The 21,887-nt window shown below is 36.5% G+C and overlaps 1 protein-coding gene across 1 annotated transcript in view; it reads right to left on the reverse strand.

The window, feature by feature from the left end:
- LOC142317683 (casein kinase I-like) overlaps positions 1 to 21,887 on the reverse strand; it is a 68,552-nt gene that overhangs the window by 13,547 nt on the left and 33,118 nt on the right. Inside the window, exon 6 of the mRNA XM_075354235.1 lies at positions 17,437 to 17,553. Within this exon, the coding sequence (XP_075210350.1) occupies positions 17,437 to 17,553 (117 nt within the window). The remainder of the gene's footprint in view (positions 1 to 17,436; positions 17,554 to 21,887) is intronic.

Here is a 21,887-nt window from a genome sequence, read left to right on the forward strand (position 1 = left end):
TTCGCTCGTCGACTCTCCAATTATTTCAACTGGTGGATAGCCTTGTCGGAGAATTGAATAGGAAAGCGGTGACCGCGGCCGTTTTCTTGGATGTGGCTAAAGCCTTCGATAAAGTTTGGCATGACGGTCTACTATATAAACTCGCTCACATTACGGTCCCTGACCACATGTCAAGCTAATAAGGTCTTACCTACTGGGAAGACAGTTCGTTGAGGGATCCTTATCAACTACCAGGGCGGTAACCCGCTGGGTTTCCCAGGCTTTCGCCAATCCTTTCGCTGATTCTGTACACTGCATATACAAACGATATGCCGTTGTCGGAAGGCATCAACACCGCTTTATACGCCGATGATACACATCCCGAAATATGGATTACGCGGTCAAGAGACTACAATGGCAACTGGATCTAGTGGAGCCGTGGCTTGATAAGTGGAGAATCAGGGTCAACGGGGAAAAGTCCGTGGCCGTGCTTTCCGGCAAGACAGCTGGAAATCTCAGGAGATAAAATACTCTTTGAACAAAAGTTAAATATCTGTGAGTAGTCCTGGATAAACGGCTTACCTTAGAGAAACGTATAAAATATGTTACCCAGAGGGTAAAGGCCGCCACGGCTTCCCTATACCCAGTGCTTAATAATTTTTAAAGTGCTTAAAAATGGAGCTAGCCCCATTCCGCTGGCGATTAAGATACTCATATACAGACCCTTCGTCTTGCCAATTCTGACATAAGCCTACCTGGCAGGGGACTCTGTTGTTCGCTATGTTCCAGAAAAAGCCAGAGGTCATCCAAAACGTGGCGCTGCGGACGATTTTCGGAGCGCCTTGGTTTGTCAGAAACGCCACGTCGCTACGACGCGGTCATAAAAACCGGATCGGAAGTGAGCGTAGCACAAGCGCGCGGACTGTTCGGGAAACGACCGTATCCAAGCACAGCCATCTCAGGGACATCTGCTGAGAGGACCCTACACCGCAAGGTGTGAAGTAAAGGCCTCACGCCGTGTTAGACGAACCACCGTGAAAAGACTGAACGAGGGTTTGTGTATGATAAATCATGCCAGGAGCCTCTACATCGGGTGAGCTACAAGGAATTCCCACAAATGATTGCAAGACTTTATTGCGAGGTGATTAAAAAAAGAGATGTGCACATAGTCTCATATTGAGCGTAAAGTTGTTACGGTTCATAAACGTATAGCCATACGGTTTTTTTTTTAATCAAAATTAAATCAGTTTTATTTACTCCATTTCAGTATCATACAATACTACTAAGCACTACAAGTGATTAATAATAATTGAACACATGGTTTTGTTGTAATATGCTCCGAAGGTGTCCTCAACAGGAAATAGATAAGACGCTGCTACCTGGCCGGACCCTTCTCATTGTCTACAGTCAAGTTAGTGGAAGTTTTCAGTTAAATAAACAAAATAAAATAAAATATCCGTTAAACTTTTTGTACAAAATCCATTGACTTGGTGTTTTGTTGATCCCAGCCTAATTTGATAGTCACTGGAAAAAAAAAACAAAAAAAGTTTTTTCCCTTCATTCCTGGGCCGGACATCCAATTTAGTATACTCGGCCCAGGAACGTGTCCATTTGACTCTAAGGGGGCGTCCCCCGCCCACCGGTTTTACACCCGGCACGGCAGATTAGCCCCCCCGGTTCCGGATTTTTTTTTAGCGCCTGCCTCAAATCCCCCACGGAAGAGACGAGGTCCGGCTATGCCGTCCCCCACCACCTCGCAGGGAACCGGGTCTCGGTCTTTATGCCCTGCCTCAAACCGACGGTGCCAGCCCCAGAAAGCACCGAAGCGTCCCCGGGACCAACACCGCCGGCCGGGACTCGGTCTCTACATTTTCCCATACAGCCTGCCCCAGGAGTCCCCAGCCCATCACAGGAACCCGCATACCTGAGCATACGGGCCGTCTGGGGCAGGGCTGTCCTCCCTTCCCTACAATTGGACCCCTATAATTATAACTTTTATAATAACCTTTTGCCAAATCTATGCAAGTAATAGCCAAATGAGCCATGCCCAGATATTAGTTGTGTCATATAATAATCCAGATTGCCGTGTTTTCTTTCCAGCCAGACCTCCAGATCAGGCATCAATCGTCTTGTCCATACCCCAACCAATGAGACAGACCATTCGGTCTGCCAGTTATTCCTAGTCTCTGCTTCCGCTTCAGTTTTTGACATACCCGTTGCTCTCAGCCTTCGATTTCTTATTTGTAGTTCGATTGGTGGTACCTCAGCCAAGACACACAGCGCATCATAAGATAGGGTGCCGTACCCCGCCACAACCCCCAATAACGCAACCCGGTGTACACTTCTTAATCTCTGTTTATTCCTTTGCATGCTCATTGCTTCACCCCATACCGGGGCTGCATATAGCGCTGACGATATCATGGCTGATGTGATCAGTCTCCTGACTGAAGCTCTAGGTATGCTATGGTTGTTGAACATTCCCCTTAACGCCCTTATAGTGGGGGCTACCCGTTTGCATATCATCTCTATGTGCGCTCCAAATTTAAGACTCTTATCGAGCATTACACCAAGGTATTTGGTGCAACTCACCTCTAAGATATGCTCCTCTCGTATTGCGATGTTGATTCCCCGGACTCTTCTTCTACCGGTGAAAAGAATACATCTCAACTTGGCAGGGGACACCTGTAACTTGTTGCTTTCTAGCCATTCGTCGATTATTTCGAGAGACTGATTAGCTTTGACCTCTAAATTCTCTACTTCTCGATCCTCGACCAGAATTGCCACATCATCCGCATAACCTACGATAGTTACCCCTTCCGGGTAACGCAGTCTAAAGATCTGGTCATAAAAAATATATTCCAGAGCAGGGGTCCTAACACCTCCAAATATCTGAAATGTAACAGTTCCTTCAATCGTTCTGATTTCCGTATATCTTTCATGCAGGTAGTGATTAATTTGGTTGATTAAATTAAATACATACTGATGTTCATTCTTTTTAACGCATTTATAATCGCAGGCCAAGGGACTGAGCCGAAGGCATTTTTTATATCTAATAGTATCATTAAAGGTAGTCTTCTTGTCCGCCAGGTGCCCTCCCGAACTCCTGCCGCCCAATTTGTCACCCTATTAATTGCGTTTATCGTTGAGTATCCTTTACGAAAACCGTATTGATCTGCATGTAGACTCTTCTTCTGTTCTAATTCTTCTTGCAGTCTACACGCAATTAACCTCTCCACCACTTTTCCCATGTTATTGATCAAGCTGATAGGACGGTATTCACCTTGTCCCGCAGTAGCACCCGGTTTGGGCAAGAAGACTGTTTTGGCTGCTTTCCAACAGTTAAAGAAGACACAATTCTGCAGTCCATAGCTAGCGACATCGACTAATTCCCACGGAATCACTTCAGCGAGGCCCTTGATGATTGCCGCCGGGATCCCATCCGGCCCCGGGCTTTTCATATTATTTAGTTTTTTAACCGCATTAATCACCTCTTGCTGTGTAAATCTACCTCGAACACATGTGATTTCTTCACGATTTTCCGTTTCTTCCCTTGGGAACAGTATGCTCATTTGCTGAGCCGCAGTGTCCTTGTTTAACATAGGAATGTGTCTGCCAAGGCGTTTTGTCACTTCCTGGAATGCGCAACCCCAGGGGTCGGCATCCAGTTCGCGACATAGTTCCAGCCATTTCCTTTTTTCTGTCTGTTTTATTAGAAAGTTCAGTTTTTTCCTTGCCGCTCTGTATTCCTCGATGGCCAAATTACTCTGTTCCACCGTACCCGCACGAGGCACGCATTCTCCGCGCCTTTCTTCTACATCTCTGCATGAGATTCCTCTGGTCCTCTATTTCGCGAGTCCACCAGTATTCCGGGTGGTACTTGTCAGTTCTGTGTGGAACTCTGGCGATTTCTTCGACTATTATCTCCTGAAACATGTCTGGATTAATCTGCGCCTGTTCTGCAATTCTGCGTGCAGATCTCCTAACAACCAGTTGAATCTGCCTATTTGTTAGTCTGGGGGTGATGTTCTGCCATGTCGTCCCTGTGTGATGATCACTGATTACAACTGAGACCGCCAGGTGGTCACTGCCGGTCTCTTCGCTTAGTACGGTAAATGCAGTCAGATCTGGGTCCATTCTTCGATCTATTATAGCCAAATCTAATATCGATTCGTGCCCTCTAGCTTTGAATGTGGGCATACGATCATTAATGCATACTGCGCCGGTGATTGCTAGAAATTCTTCAAGAATCTCTCCCCTGGCGTTGGAGGAGGCTGCACCTGCCGCCGTCGTTCTACAATTGAAATCCCCGAGAATAAGTACTCTTTTGTGAGACTGCATGACAATGCGTTGAAGCTGGAATATCTTGTCTTGGAAAGATCCCAATGGAATGTTTGGGCTTATATAAACACCAATTACAACTATTTCGTTTAGTTCAACTGCTACCAAACCCTCCGCTCTACGGTAAAGGCCATATTCCCTGTTCCCTGCTACCCTTCTAATGGCCACATCTCCATTTGTATCAAAGACCCATTGTGGTCTTGCTGCTGAATAAACGTGCGGCTCAGTGGCCACTATGAAGTTATAATTGCCTCTAGTGGCAATTACTTCTAGTAAGTCATTCGATGAGATACTCCTGTGGTTGTTTATTAATAACGTTCTAATCATGTGACTTAGTACAAACAGCACTGCCCGTTCTGTGAGCCAGACTTCTGCAGTCGAGGCACTTTGAGGCCTCGCGATAATCCCTTATTATGTGACCTGGTTCACCGCAATTATAACATAAGTTTGTTTTATCGGGTCCTTTACAGAGCCTGCTACCATGGCCCGTTCTCCAACATCTATAACATTTTTATTTTCTGTACGGATGTATGTCCTACAGTTGACCCAGCCGACCCTTAGTCTCGAGGCCACCAATTTGGTTGCGCCTCTATAGGTAGTGATTACTTTTTCGCGTTCCTGGTGTCGCCGTATGCGGTTCGGAGCAAAGTCACCTGAAAGCTTTCGTCTGCTCCCAGTACTCTCTCAACTGCCTCCTTCACTTCTTGCTCGGTTGTATTGCATACTAGATCTTTAATATGGACCACCGTCCTACGAACCCCTCTGGTTCTGACATACACTTGCAGGTCCGATACACGGTCTCTCAGCATTGAAGTAAATTCCCCCGCCTTCTGGGTGCCCTTAATCCTGACTTCTAGTTCTTGATTCCTCCCCTTCCTTATTGAAAGTACTTCTCCGGCCTCGTCTACACTGACCTTGTCCTTCACGGTCTTTAATAAATCAGCATATAATTTGCCGGGCGCTTTAACTACAACTGTTTTGCTATCGGTCACCGGCGGGGTGAACCCTCCTCGCCGACGCCGATCTAGATCTAGCGCGAGCCTGGTCTCCCAAATTGGGCAAGACCATTCTAGGTAGTGTTTTGCCTCTGCGCATCAGGTAAATTACGACTTTCTTTATTATCGTACCCGCCGTCTCCGGGGGAATGACGAACACTGAGGATTCAGACTTATCCACAACCCTCCTCAGCGCTTTGATTACATGGGGTGCCATCATCATTTCTCCATTTTCTGAATTATACAGTACTGTATATTTAGTTCCTCTTGTTGTTATTTTATTGTCTTCCATGATAGTAGAGTCTTGCAGCACCAATGCATCAGGACTTGCTCCAAAGTATTGACTGTTTGGCCTTTGGTTAGCCAGGTCAACAAAGTGACAGCTGTCGTCACCCATCTTAAGAGCATTAACCTGGGTCAATCTATTCATGACCCAGGTGGACCATCTTGTCGGTAGCCTGTCCAGTAATTGCTCATCCGTCAAGTCTACATCTAATATGTCGGACATCTCGTCTCTGTATTGCCTATCAGTTTGTGTCCCCTGTTCAGTTGTTTCCAATGCCTCTTCATTAATACGTTGCAGTTCCTTGTATGTTTCCGTTAATTCTCGCTCATGGGCTTTGATCGCCGTGGTACTTGACTTTCCCAAATTCTGGCGTAGCTGGATTAGGGCATGCCCCAGCTTATAAGTCACCTCCTTGAGTTTAAGAGGGGCCTCTTCCTCTTCTGACGAGCCAACCCTCACTCGTTTTGCCCCTCTAGCATCAGCAGGTTTCCAGTTTTTCTTCTCCTGTACACTAACAGACCCGATAGTACTAGTTTCCATTCCTTCAGTCTCTGTTACTGGATGTTCCTTTCTTGAAATGGTCGATTTCGATGATCCGGCCCCTTGCGAGGTCGTATCTTCTGAAGGCAGGGACCCACATCGACGCATATCATGGCACTGGCCTCAGGGGGTCATTCCGTATCTAACGACATCCCACACGGGCAGGAGCCCCAAAAAAAAAACAAATTTGGGTGGGGGGGGGTTGGGTGTAAGTAAAATGTATGTATACAAAAAAGTGATCAAAAAAATATTTGGGGGGGCAGCGGGTAGGGATTCGAATAGATCTGGAAGAAGTTTGGAGATAGTGTGAAAAATACAGAAGTTATGGTAGGAAAAGGGTTGCCCGTATAATTCGCCTTTAAAACGAATAATATATGAAAAAAAGTTTAAGTCCTTGTTTACAACAAAATGTAATGACGTCACTGACAAGCCTTGGCTTGTCGATCAACTTAGATAATTTTAACTATGCACTATACTATAAGTATAACCTCAAAATTGTAAAAAATAACACAACCAGTGCTTTTTTACTCACACTATTGATATAAGAAGTCTTGTCCAATCACTTAAAACCGCTATTAACTCTTACAGATCCATAATATCGCATCAAAAACAAAAGAAAATCGAAAAAACAACTCACTTTTCACTAAAATTAGTAGTTTTTAAAAAAATGCTAATAACTTAATCAGTCCGTAACCAAAACTCATAAAACTTAGTAAATTTGTCCGTTATCCATACTTCAATAATATCCAATGTACAAATCCGTAAATTTCTCCAAAAAACCAACCAAAAAACAATGAAAACGCGGAGCGACAAAAATCTCGTGTATTTACCAAGAAGTCTCCCACTCGACTAGTCACTGTTACTAACGGAAATATATCTTACCTGACCAGTGTTAACTACTAGTAGACCGCTTAATTATTCAAAATGATAAATGAATTAAATTGTTTTAACTTTCAAATTTTATTGAAAACGTCTGAAGCTAAGTCCATACTATTCTAATTAATATGTTTACAATATTAGGTTTTTTTGCGCGCGCGCGCGCGAACGAGAACTTTCAGAGCGATTTTGTCGCGCTTCATAAAAAAAAATAAATAAAAATAAATTTTATAAAAGTTTATTAAGTAGATGGGTTGAATGAAACATGAGAGGTTTGTCATATTGTCCTGAACGAGGTCTGTTATATTTTTTTTGCAAAACAGAACATGCCTCTTTTTTATGCTGTTTCAGGTGAACCAGCACAATGACGGTGTCCACGCGATCCCCCAAACCCTTTCCGGATACACGTGTATCTGAAAGCTTCTTCCAAACACTAAGGCCCTCACGGAAAGCAAATTCCTGTTTGACCGAAAGGACTTCAGAGGACTGAAGGGGAATATTGCCGAGAGTACAAAGCACATACACGCTTAGTATCCCCGTATCAGCCCCAGTCAATTTGTTTCTCATTGGTCTAAGGGACCGGAACGCAAATACGAAATCCGTTCATAAATAAAATCTATAACCGCCACAAAACAGATGATAACCCGCCAGATAAAATAGAAAGACCCTGCAGCATGGAACATTTGTCCAGGTTCTGCAATTAGTTGGGAGAAAACAAACTCCCGCTATCCTTGCGTTCAGTTCCGTGCTTGTGAATTATTTACAGTATTACTTGTAATCACGAAACAGGTACTTTTAGCAATATTTATTATGTATGGTGCATTCATAAGTTAAGTGTCATAAAAAAGGAAAAAATAATACAGCAACTACCAATAAGTAAATGTCTTGCTAACCTGGTTTGAGTTATTTCATATGACTAGACACATTTTCAGTGCATGCTACAAAATTACACGTTATATACTCTAAAAGAAAAAAATTAAAACGTAAAAACAAATAATAAATTAATTTAATTTAATACTTTTTTATGTTAAAACAGTATAAATAGGTCCATTTTGTTTTTAGATTTTTCCAATATTGAAATGATTGCTTTGGTCTAAAATTATAGCACAGCTCTTTTCTGTCTGTTTCCATCTGTTATGTTTTTAATAAATCAAATTTTTTAAACTCTTTCCATGTTCAGTTGATGTTATCTAGATAAATTTTCTCGAAGTAAAATTCTCATTTTGTTGTAAAATTTTATTTTTTTACTGGTTATTTATTGAAGATATTTTAGTTTTGTTCAATTATTTACTGTATATAAAACCTAAAAAGATGTGTTTTGCAACACCAGTTTTTGTGTTTTACAATGATTTTCTAAAAAAAAATTTACTTGATTTACTTCTGGAATCTGATTCATTCAATTTTTTCTGGTCAAAAATCAAACAAAACCATCAAACTTACCTTTAATTTAAGTTGCAATAGTTTCAATACGGCTTCATTTTTTCCTCAGATCAAAAATTAGGGGATACGTTTTGCAAGTTATATACTCAAACTCGAAAACAAAGTATTTGCAGACTCATTTTTAAATGAACTTTTTTAATTTTCACTTGTAGAATGTGTTGTGATATTCTTTCTCTTTCTTCAGGAATCTCTCTGTATATGTGTGTGATTATCCAAATTAATGAATTTACCTAACGTAAAAGATTTAGGAAGTTATTCTTACATTAAAAAATATATTGTTATTTATATTGAATAACATGTTTTAAAGGTACCTCATCTTTTTTTTTTGTCTTCAGTCATTTGACTGGTTTGATGCAGCTCTCCAAGATTCCCTATCTAGTGCTAGTCGTTTCATTTCAGTATACCCCCTACATCCTACATCCCTAACAATTTGTTTTACATATTCCAAACGTGGCCTGCCTACACAATTTTTTCCTTCTACCTGTCCTTCCAATATTAAAGCGACTATTCCAGGATGCCATAGTATGTGGCCTATAAGTCTGTCTCTTCTTTTAACTATATTTTTCCAAATGCTTCTTTCTTCATCTATTTGCCGCAATACCTCTTCATTTGTGACTTTATCCACCCATCTGATTTTTAATATTCTCCTATAGCACCACATTTCAAAAGCTTCTAATCTTTTCATCCCAGATACTCCGATTGTCCAAGCTTCACTTCCATATAAAGCGACACTCCAAACATATACTTTCAAAAATTTTTTTCTGACATTTAAATTAATTTTTGATGTTAACAAATTATATTTCTGACTGAAGGCTCGTTTCGCTTGTGCTATTCGGCATTTTATATCGCTCCTGCTTCGTTCATCTTTAGTAATTCTACTTCCCAAATAACAAAATTCTTCTACCTCCATAATCTTTTCTCCTCCTATTTCCACATTTAGTGGTCCATCTTTGTTATTTCTACTACATTTCATTACTTTTGTTTTGTTCTTGTTTATTTTCATGCGATAGTTCTTGCGTAGGACTTCATCTATGCCGTTCATTGTTTCTTCTAAATCCTTTTTACTCTCGGCTAGAATTACTATATCATCAGCAAATCGTAGCATCTTTATCTTTTCACCTTGTACTGTTACTCCAAATCTAAATTGTTCTTTAACATCATTAACTGCTAGTTCCATGTAAAGATTAAAAAGTAACGGGGCTAGGGAACATCCTTGTCGGACATCCTTTCTTATTACGGCTTCTTTCTTATGTTCTTCGATTATTGCTGTTGCTGTTTGGTTCCTGTACATGTTAGCAATTGTTCTTCTATCTCTGTATTTGAGCCCTAATTTTTTTAAAATGCTGAACATTTTATTCCAGTCTACGTTATCGAATGCCTTATCTAGGTCTATAAACGCCAAGTATGTTGGTTTGTTTTTCTTTAATCTTTCTTCTACTATTAATCTGAGGCCTAAAATTGCTTCCCTTGTCCCTATAATTTTCCTGAAACCAAATTGGTCTTCTCCTAACACTTCTTCCACTCTCCTCTCAATTCTTCTGTATAGAATTCTAGTTAAGATTTTTGATGCATGACTAGTTAAACTAATTGTTCTGTATTCTTCACATTTATCTGCCCCTGCTTTCTTTGGTATCATGACTATAACACTTTTTTTGAAGTCTGACGGAACTTCCCCTTTTTCATAAATATTACACACCAGCTTGTATAATCTATCAATCGCTTCCTCACCTGCACTGCGCAGTAATTCTACAGGTATTCCGTCTATTCTAGGAGCCTTTCTGCCATTTAAATCGTTTAATGCTCTCTTTAATTCAGATCTCAGTATTGTTTCTCCCATTTCATCCTCCTCAACTTCCTCTTCTTCCTCTATAACACCATTTTCTAATTCATTTCCTCTGTATAACTCTTCAATATATTCCACCCATCTATTGACTTTACCTTTCGTATTACATGTTGGTGTACCATCTTTGCTTAACACATTATTAGATTTTAATTTATGTACCCCAAAACTTTCCTTAACTTTCCTGTATGCTCCGTCTATTTTACCAATGTTCATTTCTCTTTTCACTTCTGAACACTTTTCTTTAATCCACTCTTCTTTCGCTAGTTTGTACTTCCTGTTTATAGCATTTCTTAATTGTCGGTAGTTCCTTTTACTTTCTTCATCACTAGTATTCTTATATTTTCTAAGTTCATCCATCAGCTGCAATATATCGTCTGAAACCCAAGGTTTTCTACCAGTTCTCTTTGTTCTGCCTAAGTTCGCTTCTGCTGATTTAATAATTTCCTTTTTAACATTCTCCCATTCTTCTTCTAGATTTTCTACCTTATCTTTTTTACTCAGACCTCTTACGATGTCCTCCTCAAAAATCTTCTTTACCTCCTCTTCCTCAAGCTTCTCTAAATTCCACCGATTCATCTGACATCTTTTCTTCAGGTTTTTAAATCCCAATTTACATTTCATTATCACTAAATTATGGTCGCTATCAATGTCTGCTCCAGGGTAAGTTTTGCAGTCAACGAGTTGATTCCTAAATCTCTGCTTAACCATGATATAATCTATCTGATACCTTGCAGTATCGCCTGGCTTTTTCCAAGTGTATATTCTTCTATTATGATTTTTAAATTGGGTGTTGGCAATTACTAAATTATACTTTGTGCAAAACTCTATAAGTCTGTCCCCTCTTTCATTCCTTTTGCCCAGCCCGTATTCACCTACTATATTTCCTTCCTTGCCCTTCCAATGCTTGCATTCCAATCTCCAACTATTATTAAGTTTTCATCTCCTTTTACGTGTTTAATTGCTTCATCAATCTCTTCGTATACACACTCTACCTCATCATCATCATGGGCGCTTGTAGGCATATAGACGTTAACAATCGTTGTCGGTTTAGGTTTTGATTTTATCCTTATTACAATGATTCTATTGCTATGCATTTTGAAATATTCTACTCTCTTCCCTATCTTCTTGTTCATTATGAAACCTACTCCTGCCTGCCCATTATTTGAAGCTGAGTTTATTATTCTAAAATTACCTGACCAAAAGTCGCCTTCCTCTTCCCACCGAACCTCACTAATTCCTACTACATCCACATTTATCCTATCCATTTCTTTTTTTAAATTTTCCACCCTACCAACCTTTTTTAAACTTCTAACAATCCACACTCCGACTCGTAGAATGTTATTTTTTAATTTTCTCGTGACCCCCTCCTTAGTAGTCCCCACCCGGAGATCCGAACGGGGGACTAGTTTACCTCCGGAATATTTTACCAAGGAAGGCGCCTCCATCATTGCTATATGAAAATGCAGAGAGCCACATTTTCTTGGAAAAAAAGCAGCTGTAGTTTTCCATTGCTTTCAGCTGCGCAGTACTCAGAGGACTGAGTAATGTTGATATGGCCGTTTAAGTCGTCCTGACTCACGCCCCTAACAACTACTGAAAGAGCTGCTGCCCTCTTTCAGGAATCATTCCGTAGTCTGGCTCTCAACAGATACCCCTCCGATATGGTTGCACCTTCGGTCCAGCTACTCTGTATCACTGAGTACTCAAGCCCCCTCACCAACGGCATGGTCTCATGATTCATAGAGGAGGGCTACCTCATCATCAGTTCTATATTTTTAAAAATATCTGACAACTGTGGGCTGTTTCTAATGCATTGCTTATACACACATCTTAATTTAAAAATATTTACCTTTTATTTAAATATAACTCGTTTTTTGTTTATTTAATTCAGTTATTCTAACTAAAGTGCGCGCGCATATCGTATTTAATTCGCGCGGGTGCGGCGGTACTAGCGGCGACGATCGGCAATAACTAAACTAATTTAATTTCACTACTTACATAGAAAAACGTTTGCATGTACGATCGGCAGATCGGTATAGCCGTGAGGCTTAACGCATCAGATACCAAGGCAACCGGGCGATCGAGCTCGAGACCCAGTCAGACGAAGTTACTTTTTTTTTACACTTTAAATATTATTCATTTATTAATTCTACTGATCATCTGTGACGTAAAAACAGAGTAAACGACTACAACAGCATTTTTTGGGGTTGGGGTGCGATTACACAAAAATTTTTCTGCAAATATTGTTACTTTTTAATCCTTAAAAAATACATCTAAAATAAAATAGACCTTAATTAGGCGAAATCTCGAGATACCGAGGTTGACCATACTCTACAACCTCACCCCCTTGACCTTTTAAATAGAAAATTTAATTTAATTTAATTTAATTAGCATCAATACTCCATATATAGAAATAATCTGACCAGATTTGGTTAAAATCGGTTCAGTAGTTCTGGAAATATAAGGTGATTTAGAGGCAAACACCGAACACACGTACTTATGAACATGAATATTCGGAAAATTTCCATCCGGTTTTTTGGGTTCCTTAGGTGTCAAAACGTCAAGATCCGGGGAAAATCGCATATGCCCAAATTGGAAAGATTACAGTACTTTCCTTTCTAGAGTATAGAGAATGAATCAAGAATTAACATGAATCAAGAATGAAATCATTTAACAATCAACGAGGCTTTTGAATTTACATTAAAGTTATTTCTATTTAGATATAAACATTTGTCAAAGTAACATGACTTTTTTTAATTTAATACTTTTATTTTCTTGATTTGTGTAATTTTTAAAAAAATAATGTTTTTTATGAAAAATTGATAATGAAGTACCACTGAATAGGTGTACTTCCACACAAATTAAAATTCATCGTTTAAGTAAGAAGAATACCTACTTCAATTTTGCTGTTCTTATGTGAATTCATTAATTTGTTATTATCGTGAGTATAAACCATCATTATTATTATCGTCAGTATTAAACCAGTGAGTATAATTTATATGCAAGTGCTCTAGAAAATTCATGTATACATTTACATATAGCTGTATCACAAAGTTCTCCCGGGACTATCATAACCTATTCTAGTGGTGAATATAATGGAAAAAGTTCATATAAACGTATGTCCTAAAATGCTTCTTTTGCGAGTTACGGCTAGTGAAACATTTCCATCGGATTTCAGCTACCCCGGTGAAATGAGGTCGTACTGAAATTTGTAGGACGTTAATTAAGGGACAGAATTAATGATTTCTTTTGGTTTTTGACCTGAAATATCAAATAAAATAGGTCCCAGAATCGTATCTGCAGTAATTTTTGAGAAATCTGGAGTGAAAACCAATAAATTGAGGTAAAAAACCACTTTTTCTTAAGTTTGATGTTCAATAACATTGTTAAATGAATAATAAACAGATAAAACTTTTAAATAAAACTTTTAGAGAATTTATATCTGAACAAAAAATGGTGTAAGATAACTTGAATAAAACAAAGAAAAGTTAGAAAAATTAGAATTTTATTTACAAACAGTATATTGCTACTTTTTTAGAAAAGTACTTATTTAATGTACACAAAAACGGTATTCATTTTTGGTGATGTGAAAAATTTGTAAAAACAAAATTTACTGTTAAAGATGTTTTTTAAAAATTGGAAATTACACAACAACTGTAAAATAAAAATTACTTTGATAATAATATTTTTTTATTAATACAGAAATACAATAAATTATTTGAAAGTTGGCAATAAAATAGTTGATCAACAGTGCGCAGTACTGTATTAGTGCTTAAACCATTCTGTAAGGTATATTAAGTACATCGGGTACTGTGAATTGTGCTGTCGTTAGTGAAGGTTTTCTGTGCATTTTAGTTTGAACGAGATCGGTTGGTTACTTATAAGTAAGTAACGCCGCACTTATTTATAAGAGAAATTCAACATTATGGTATTCATTTTGGGTGTGTAATGGTAATGCTTGCTACAGCTGCTGCAGTAGAATATGAAATACGTTTTCCGAATCGCAGGATTCTTCAAACAATTAGCGCAATCTTTCACAATCTTCAGGAAACAGGTCTGTTCAACACGACGCTGTTATTGATAAAATTATTATCGATGCAGTTCAGGCGTTAGTACACAACGTCTTTCTAAGCGGTTCAAAGTTTCGCATTCGATGGTTTGGAGGACAATTAAACAAAACAGTTTTATCCTTATCATTAACAATCGGTTCAACATCTACACTCAGGAGAGGGTTCGCCTCGAATGGAATTCTGCAACTGGTAGAATAAAAAATCTTCAACTCTACATGTACGTTTTGTTTTATCGATGAGGCAAATTTCACCAGACATGTTTCTACAACTTACACAGTGAACATACACGGGCAGAAGTAAGTAAATCTTCATGAAACGGTGAAAGGCAATTTTCAACCCTATTTAGCGTTAATGTATGGTGCGGCCTTCTTCACAATCAGCTGTTTGGACCATTCATATTACCTGGCTGCTAAAATTCTTAAGTCACTTGCACTTTCTTCAAGAAGAATTGCCGGAAGTATACTTCCAGCGCAATGGCGCCCACCCCACTTCTCTTGTGCCGTTTCCACTCGCTTAAATATTCTCTGAAAAATGGATCGGTCGTGGAGGTCTACATTCCTGGCCACCAAGATCTCCTGATCTAACACCTTTAGATTTTTGAGTTTGAGAGTTTATGAAACATATTGTGTACAAAACAAAAATACATTCTCATGAGTAATTAATTGTCCGCATTATTGATGCGGCTGAACAACTTGCCCTGAAGAACTAAAAAGAGCAACAAAAGCAATAGAGAAGTGTGCCAAGAAATGTATTGAAAATGGTAGGCTCATTTTTGAACGTTTATTATAAACTGATAACTACAATGCACTTGGTCTAGTGTAATGTTTCAAATAAAATTCTAAGTTTTCTTTGTTTTATTCAACTTATCTTACACCATTTTATTCAGAATTAAATTCTCTATAACTTTTTATTAAATGTTTTATGGGGCTATTACATATTTTAGATAGTTTTGAACGTGAAACATAAAAAACAGGGGTTTTTACCCAGATTTTTTATTTAATTCAATATTTCAGGTCAAAAACCATAAGAAATCACTAATTCTGTCCCTTAAATGATAACCTAAAAATTTCAGTGTGATCTCATTTCATCGAGGTAGCTGAAATCCGATGGAAATCTTTCACTAACTGTAACTCGCAAAAGAAGCATTTTAGGACATGTTTATGTGAACTTTTTCCATTATTTTCACGAGTAGAATAGGTTATGAAAATTTCGGCAAAACTTCATTATACATACTACACGAGTGTTTTCTGAAAAGTTTTGACCCTAACAAAGAAAGACTTATTTTTTCTGTCAAATTGTTTTTCAACAAAATCTCCTTTCAAGTCAATACACTTTTCCAGTGTTGCTCTAACCTCTTTAATCCTTCCATATAATAGCTGGCGTCTTTCTCCGCAAAATAGGCGTTTACATATGCAATAATCTCCTTGTCCAATGAAAATCTCTTTCTCCAAGCGAAATTTTAAGGTTAGAAACAAGAAAAAGTCACTTGGGGCCAAATCTGGTGAATACGGTGAGTGGTCAACCAATTCGTTAATTTTAGCCACGGCGACTGTCGAAGTGTGAGCAGGCGCATTGTCCTGATGTAAAAGCATTTCATTCTTCAAATGTGGTCTTTTTTGCAATCTCTGCCTTCAGCTTGCCAAGTAATAATGCGTAATACTGTCCCACCATTTAAAAATATTAAAATAATAGTAATATATTATTATTATTATTTTAAAACAATAGATACATATATAACAGAGCCACAAACAGTATTGAAACATATTGCGTATAACAAATGCATATATATTATTTGTTTTACCTTTTTGAAGATAATCGATAAACAAAATTCCGTTGCTATCCCAAAAAACAGTCGCCATCACCTTCCTGGCCGATGGAACCGTCTTCGCCTTTTTCGGAGCAGGTTCATCCTTTGCAGTTCACTGTTTGACTATTGTTTCGTCTCAAGAGTGTAGTGGAGGATCCACGTTTCATCTACAGTTATGAATCGACGTAAAAAATCTGATTCGTTTTGTTTAAACTGCTCCAGCAGCGTATTGGAAATGCTCATTCGAATGCGTTTTTGGTCCAAAGTGAGCAAACACGGCACCAAACGCGCGGATAGCTTACGCATATCCAATTCTTCAGTTAATATATGACACCACGTTCTTTCGATATGCCCATAGCCTATTCTATCTCTCTCTTACCTTAATTTGTCGGTCGTCCAGTACCATTTGGTGAACATTTTCGATGAAATCGGTGGTAGTTGCAGTTTTTGGCCATCCGGAACGCCCATCATCAACCAAGCTTGTCGACTATGTTTAAATTCAGCTGCCCATCTTTTTACCATGGAAAGTAATGGGACAGAATCCTCGTAAACAGCTTCCAACTCGGTTTTAATTTGCGTAAGCGTATTGCCTTTCAAATACAAGTATTTAATCACTACACGATATTCAGTTTTTTCATTTTCACAAAAACACTCCTAATTACTTACTCAAACGATTATCAAACATCAACTGAGCGTCCAAAATGGCTGAAAGTTTAGCGAGTACCTATACATGCACTAATACATTCCCTAACTTTTTTTGACGAATGCTGCCATCTTCATGTTGAGGCTCAAAAATTATAAGACAACACTCGTGTATCTGTAATTTTAATGGTGTTGATTAAACATCTTCAAATATATGAAAGATTTTTTTTTGTTAGCTTAGAAGCTTGTTTGGTTTTGGTCGATCGTTTAATATAAACGTTTTATGCAAATAAGTAATATTTTGTTCAGAATGGTGTTGATAGAATTTTCAAGTTTTGCTTAAGTAATGAAATAAGGATAAAATCACATGATAAATTTCAATTGACCTAATGCTTTTATTTTCTTTTTATCAGATCATAATTTACAGCTATTGGTGGGCTATTCTATTGGCTTAAATATGATAAATATGTAACAGAAACTGAATCAAATCACAACGTCTATACAAGTCACCGAGTCATTAAATAGATACCATTGTGAATGTACAACTCATAATTCATGATCTGCACAGGGTTACATATTATTGTCTGGAAGCATTTTTTATTGTAAATAATAATTCATACCTCTACCAAGATGAGTATTAATGCTCATGTAGCGTGCAGTTCCAGTAAGACTTTTATGCTCCCTGTAAGGGATATGTTCATTGCTGTCATCCATATATTCCTTTGCTAAACCAAAATCTGTAACAGAAAATAATTAGATTACATCTTTATTATTTTTAATTTTAAATCATGTAAATAGAAGTGTCTTAAAATTGTTTGTTTACATTCTTAAAGTATGCTGAATTCTGTGAATTTCAAAATCAAAACAAAAACCTTAATTCTAATTAGAAATCAAGGAAAGGGTCACCATCTTTTGGGAGAAAAAATAATGTAAGCCCTCAAAAGTCACATAAATTGGTAATAGAAATATATATTTTTTTCTTTAATAAAGTTTTTGCAAGTTAACTTGTACAAAACATTCCATACTTCCAGTTTAGGAACATTATTTTTTTCAATCTAAAAATGAGTGTTGAAGTTTTATTGATTTATTTTGTTGGCAAAATAGTACATAGAAGATTGAAAATACTACAAAATATGTAACATTAAGATTACAAATGTTTTATGAAATATGTAGCGTTAAAACTAGATTTAAATTGAGAATTTTTATATATTAATTTATATGAAAAATATCTTAAATTCCTTAGTACACACACACACACACACACACACACACACACACATATATATATATATATATATAATAAATAATAAAATACTATACCTTTTTATAATATTGGTGATTATTTTTCTTATATTTTCTTTAAACACTTTTAACAAATTAATCACTTTTGTTAGGGTATGTTGCATGTTTTAATTACAATAATACAGATATATCATCCTTAATCCCTTAATCATTGTTATAAAATAACGTATAATTTCAACATAATTGTATATTTATTTGATTATTTTCATACAGATGGCAAGTAAACCATCATTTTCAAATTGTACTGGTTAATTTAATAATTTTGGTAACTATTATTTAATTAATTTATTTATATATACAGTTTACAGTTATTTATTTGAACATACTTATATACAAGAGGGAGATGGGCGTCGCGGAGTTGCCTGTATTCTGGTCTTGAAGATGATGCAGAGCATACCTTCCTACAATGCCCAAGATGGGCTCCAAATAGACTGTTTGGGGGAAAGATCTCCCTGGAGGAAATTATGAGCGTTATGCTTAGCTCCAATGACGGTTGGAGTCATTGTTCTTGATGGTTCCGGGAAGTTCTGTCCAAGAAAATAGAAGAAGAGAACCAAGGTAGGGTGTGTTTAGTTTGAGAGTGGTAGTGGAGGGCCAGCCCTTGGGGAACGCTTTAAGTTGCTGCTTGAGGTAGAACCCGAGACACTCATGGGAATGATGTGTGTCTGCTAAGGCAATCCCATCCCCATGCTGTGTAAAGGGGAGGGTGTTTGTTTAGTGGGACCCTGCTTTGGCAGGAAACCCCAGACACTCAGTAGTATGGGCTGCTGGGTGTCTGATTGCAGATTTTTCCCTCCTCAGATGTAAAACAAAGAAAAAAGTCTTAACATCTTTTAATAACATAGAGTTTTCATCTTTTTACTTATTGTTACTTACATTCCTATACTGTATTATAATTCTGTATTTATTATTCTATAATATCAGATAAAAATCTTATTTTATTTGAATTTATCTCACTAATGTTTACTAAGATATTCTTCAGCTTCTTACTAGATAAACATCCACCTAGATACGTCTTACTAGATAAATATTGGGGTATCAGCCTGAACGATTAAGAGCTACAAATTCCCTGCAAAAACTATTACTCTTTGTATAAAAACATAAATCATAATTACCAAACAAGGTCAACACTTAACTATACTACAACTAACAGTGGATGGATTACTCAAAAATGAAAAGAATTTAAAAAGAAAAAATTAATTAATTAATGTAGTCAATGAAAATAGCAGCAAAAATGACTCTGTAGGTATTATATATAAAAACTTAAGGAAAAATACAAAAACAAATTTTAACTCAAAATAATAAATAGTACATAACAAATAATTTTGCAGATAATGGAATTTATAAATTTTTAAATGTGCATACAATATAGCATAAAAAATAAACAATAAAATATTTCAATAATAAGAAAAGTACAATCTAAGTGCAATACACAAAATAAAATTCAATTTCTGCATCAGTTAACAATGGGAAAATAAATTGATCATTCTCCAAGTACTAGTTTGTATATTAGAACTTCTAAAAATTATGTAATCAGGTAGAAGAATATCTAATTTTTACCAACACAAAATAAAAATAAACTTAAGATTGTCAACAATAATGGTAATAAAATAATAATTGATTAGACCAATAGAAAATTAGTTAATATTGTATCAAAACATAAATAATTTGTAATGAAACAAAAAAAGATGACCATCAAATATTTAATCTGATACAATATTTAAGTATATTTCTAACTGTTTTGTGGTCTACATTACTTTTATATTCCCAGACATGACACTTGAAATGTGATTAACTTAGCCCTTGAGTAGAAGCAATTTAGTACTGTTACATTACTTTTACAATAAGTATTATTATGCGTAAATAATATTTATAATTAATGAATCATAACTAAAAATTGTGCTGCTATATTTTTGTCCATGATGGTCACCAGAGGAGTTTATTTAAAAAATTACAAACTAAGCTAAATTTAATTATATAATGATTTCAAAACATGTCATAATGTTTCAGTCATTTTTACGGCCATCTTCAAAGACTGGTGCTGCTGTTCTCACATTGATATCAGCCAAAACAATTAAAAAAAACCATTGCTTCAGTAACGTTATGCAGTTGCTGGAAGTTTTTTTTTTTATTGAATCTGATCAATTTAGTATATCATTATTTATCCATGCATAGTCTTTATTAAAGTCAAAATTACTTTAATTAAAAAACAAATACTACTCACAACCTGACAGCCTTTGTATAGGTTCCCCTATTACTATCATTCTATCTGAAACTTTTCTGTAACATAGAACAAACATTCAGCCTCCTCAACAACATGCTTATCAAATACAGTAATATGCAAATTAATCCGAACACAGGGAATATTTTATTTATTTCTACGTTGTGGCTACACTGCTTGACCACACCCTTTCTTTAAGTTGCTGTCTAACGTGAGGTTATTGTTCTTTGGTTATTTAGAAATTCTCATGCTATAAATAGTGATTTATGAAAGTTTATTTAATTTTTTATTACAAAACCATATTGTTGTATATTTTTATTCTGTGTATAATAATAATGGACATCTCCAAGAAAGTGTTTGAAATTGTTTTTCTCTCTGAGCATACCAGTATGACATAACAAAAGTAGCTTATAAGTGTGGAATTGGACTAGAAACAGTGAATCCTATTTTAAAACAGTTTAAAGAAACTGATTCCTTTTCACCTCAAAAGAGTGGCAAATGTAACTGTAAAAGAAAAATTACACCAAAATAGATATATTATTAGTGTGAAAAAAAATTGATCCAAAATTATCTCTTGTAGACTTTAATCGAGATTTAGCAGCCAGTGAAACAGATTTACATGTGACGACTGTTAGATGCTGACTTCTTGCAGCTGGATGGAAAGCTCATCAGCCAGCTAAAAGCAGCTTTTAACACCAATAATGTACAAAAAATAGGCTCTTGTGAGCCAAAGCATATGCTAATTGGATTAAAGAAACTGGAGAAATGTTATGATTTCTGATAAATCACATTTTTATGTTCAGGGGTAAAGGGTTCTATACTTTAAAAAAAGCATCACATGAAAGTACATCACCAGTTAATATCAGTTAACCGTTTAATATCAGTTAAACATCCTCAGGAAAGAATCTTTTGGGGGTTGTTTCACATTTGAAGGAATGATATAGAAAAGTAATGGATATACAAAGATTCTGAAGGAAAAAGTTGTACACAACTTCAAAACAAACTCCCACAAGGAAAGAAATTCCAAAAACATTTGACACCATGCCATACTGCCAAAAAAGTAGAAAAACGTTTCAAAGAATGAAATATTAAAGTGTTCCTGTTCCCAAGCCAGGCAATCCCCAGACTTAAACCCACTTGAAAATTTTTGGGCAATAGTCAAAAAACGACTCTCAAAAATGAATTATACCAAAAAAATTGTTCTCATTAAAGCAATAATATTGATATGGTTTCATGATGAAGAAATAAAACAAATGTGTAGTACACTTATTTTGAATTGATTCCAAATCCTGTACAAAGAAATTAATAATAATAAAAGAGGACATATTAATTACTAAATATTCACAAATTGTACAGGTATGATTTTTTCTAAATAAAGTTACTTTTCATTAAATAACATATTGTTTGGATTAATTTGCATACTACTGCAATATACAGGTCCCCAGATACATTGATGACATAATCTTATTCCGAGGCAATACAAAACAATGTGAATAATTATTAAAATATTTTTAAAAAATACAGCCGAATATAGCTATATAATAAGCT

The sequence above is a fragment of the Lycorma delicatula genome, chromosome 1 (assembly GCF_047948215.1).
Source record: "Lycorma delicatula isolate Av1 chromosome 1, ASM4794821v1, whole genome shotgun sequence".
Taxonomy (NCBI): domain Eukaryota; kingdom Metazoa; phylum Arthropoda; class Insecta; order Hemiptera; family Fulgoridae; genus Lycorma; species Lycorma delicatula.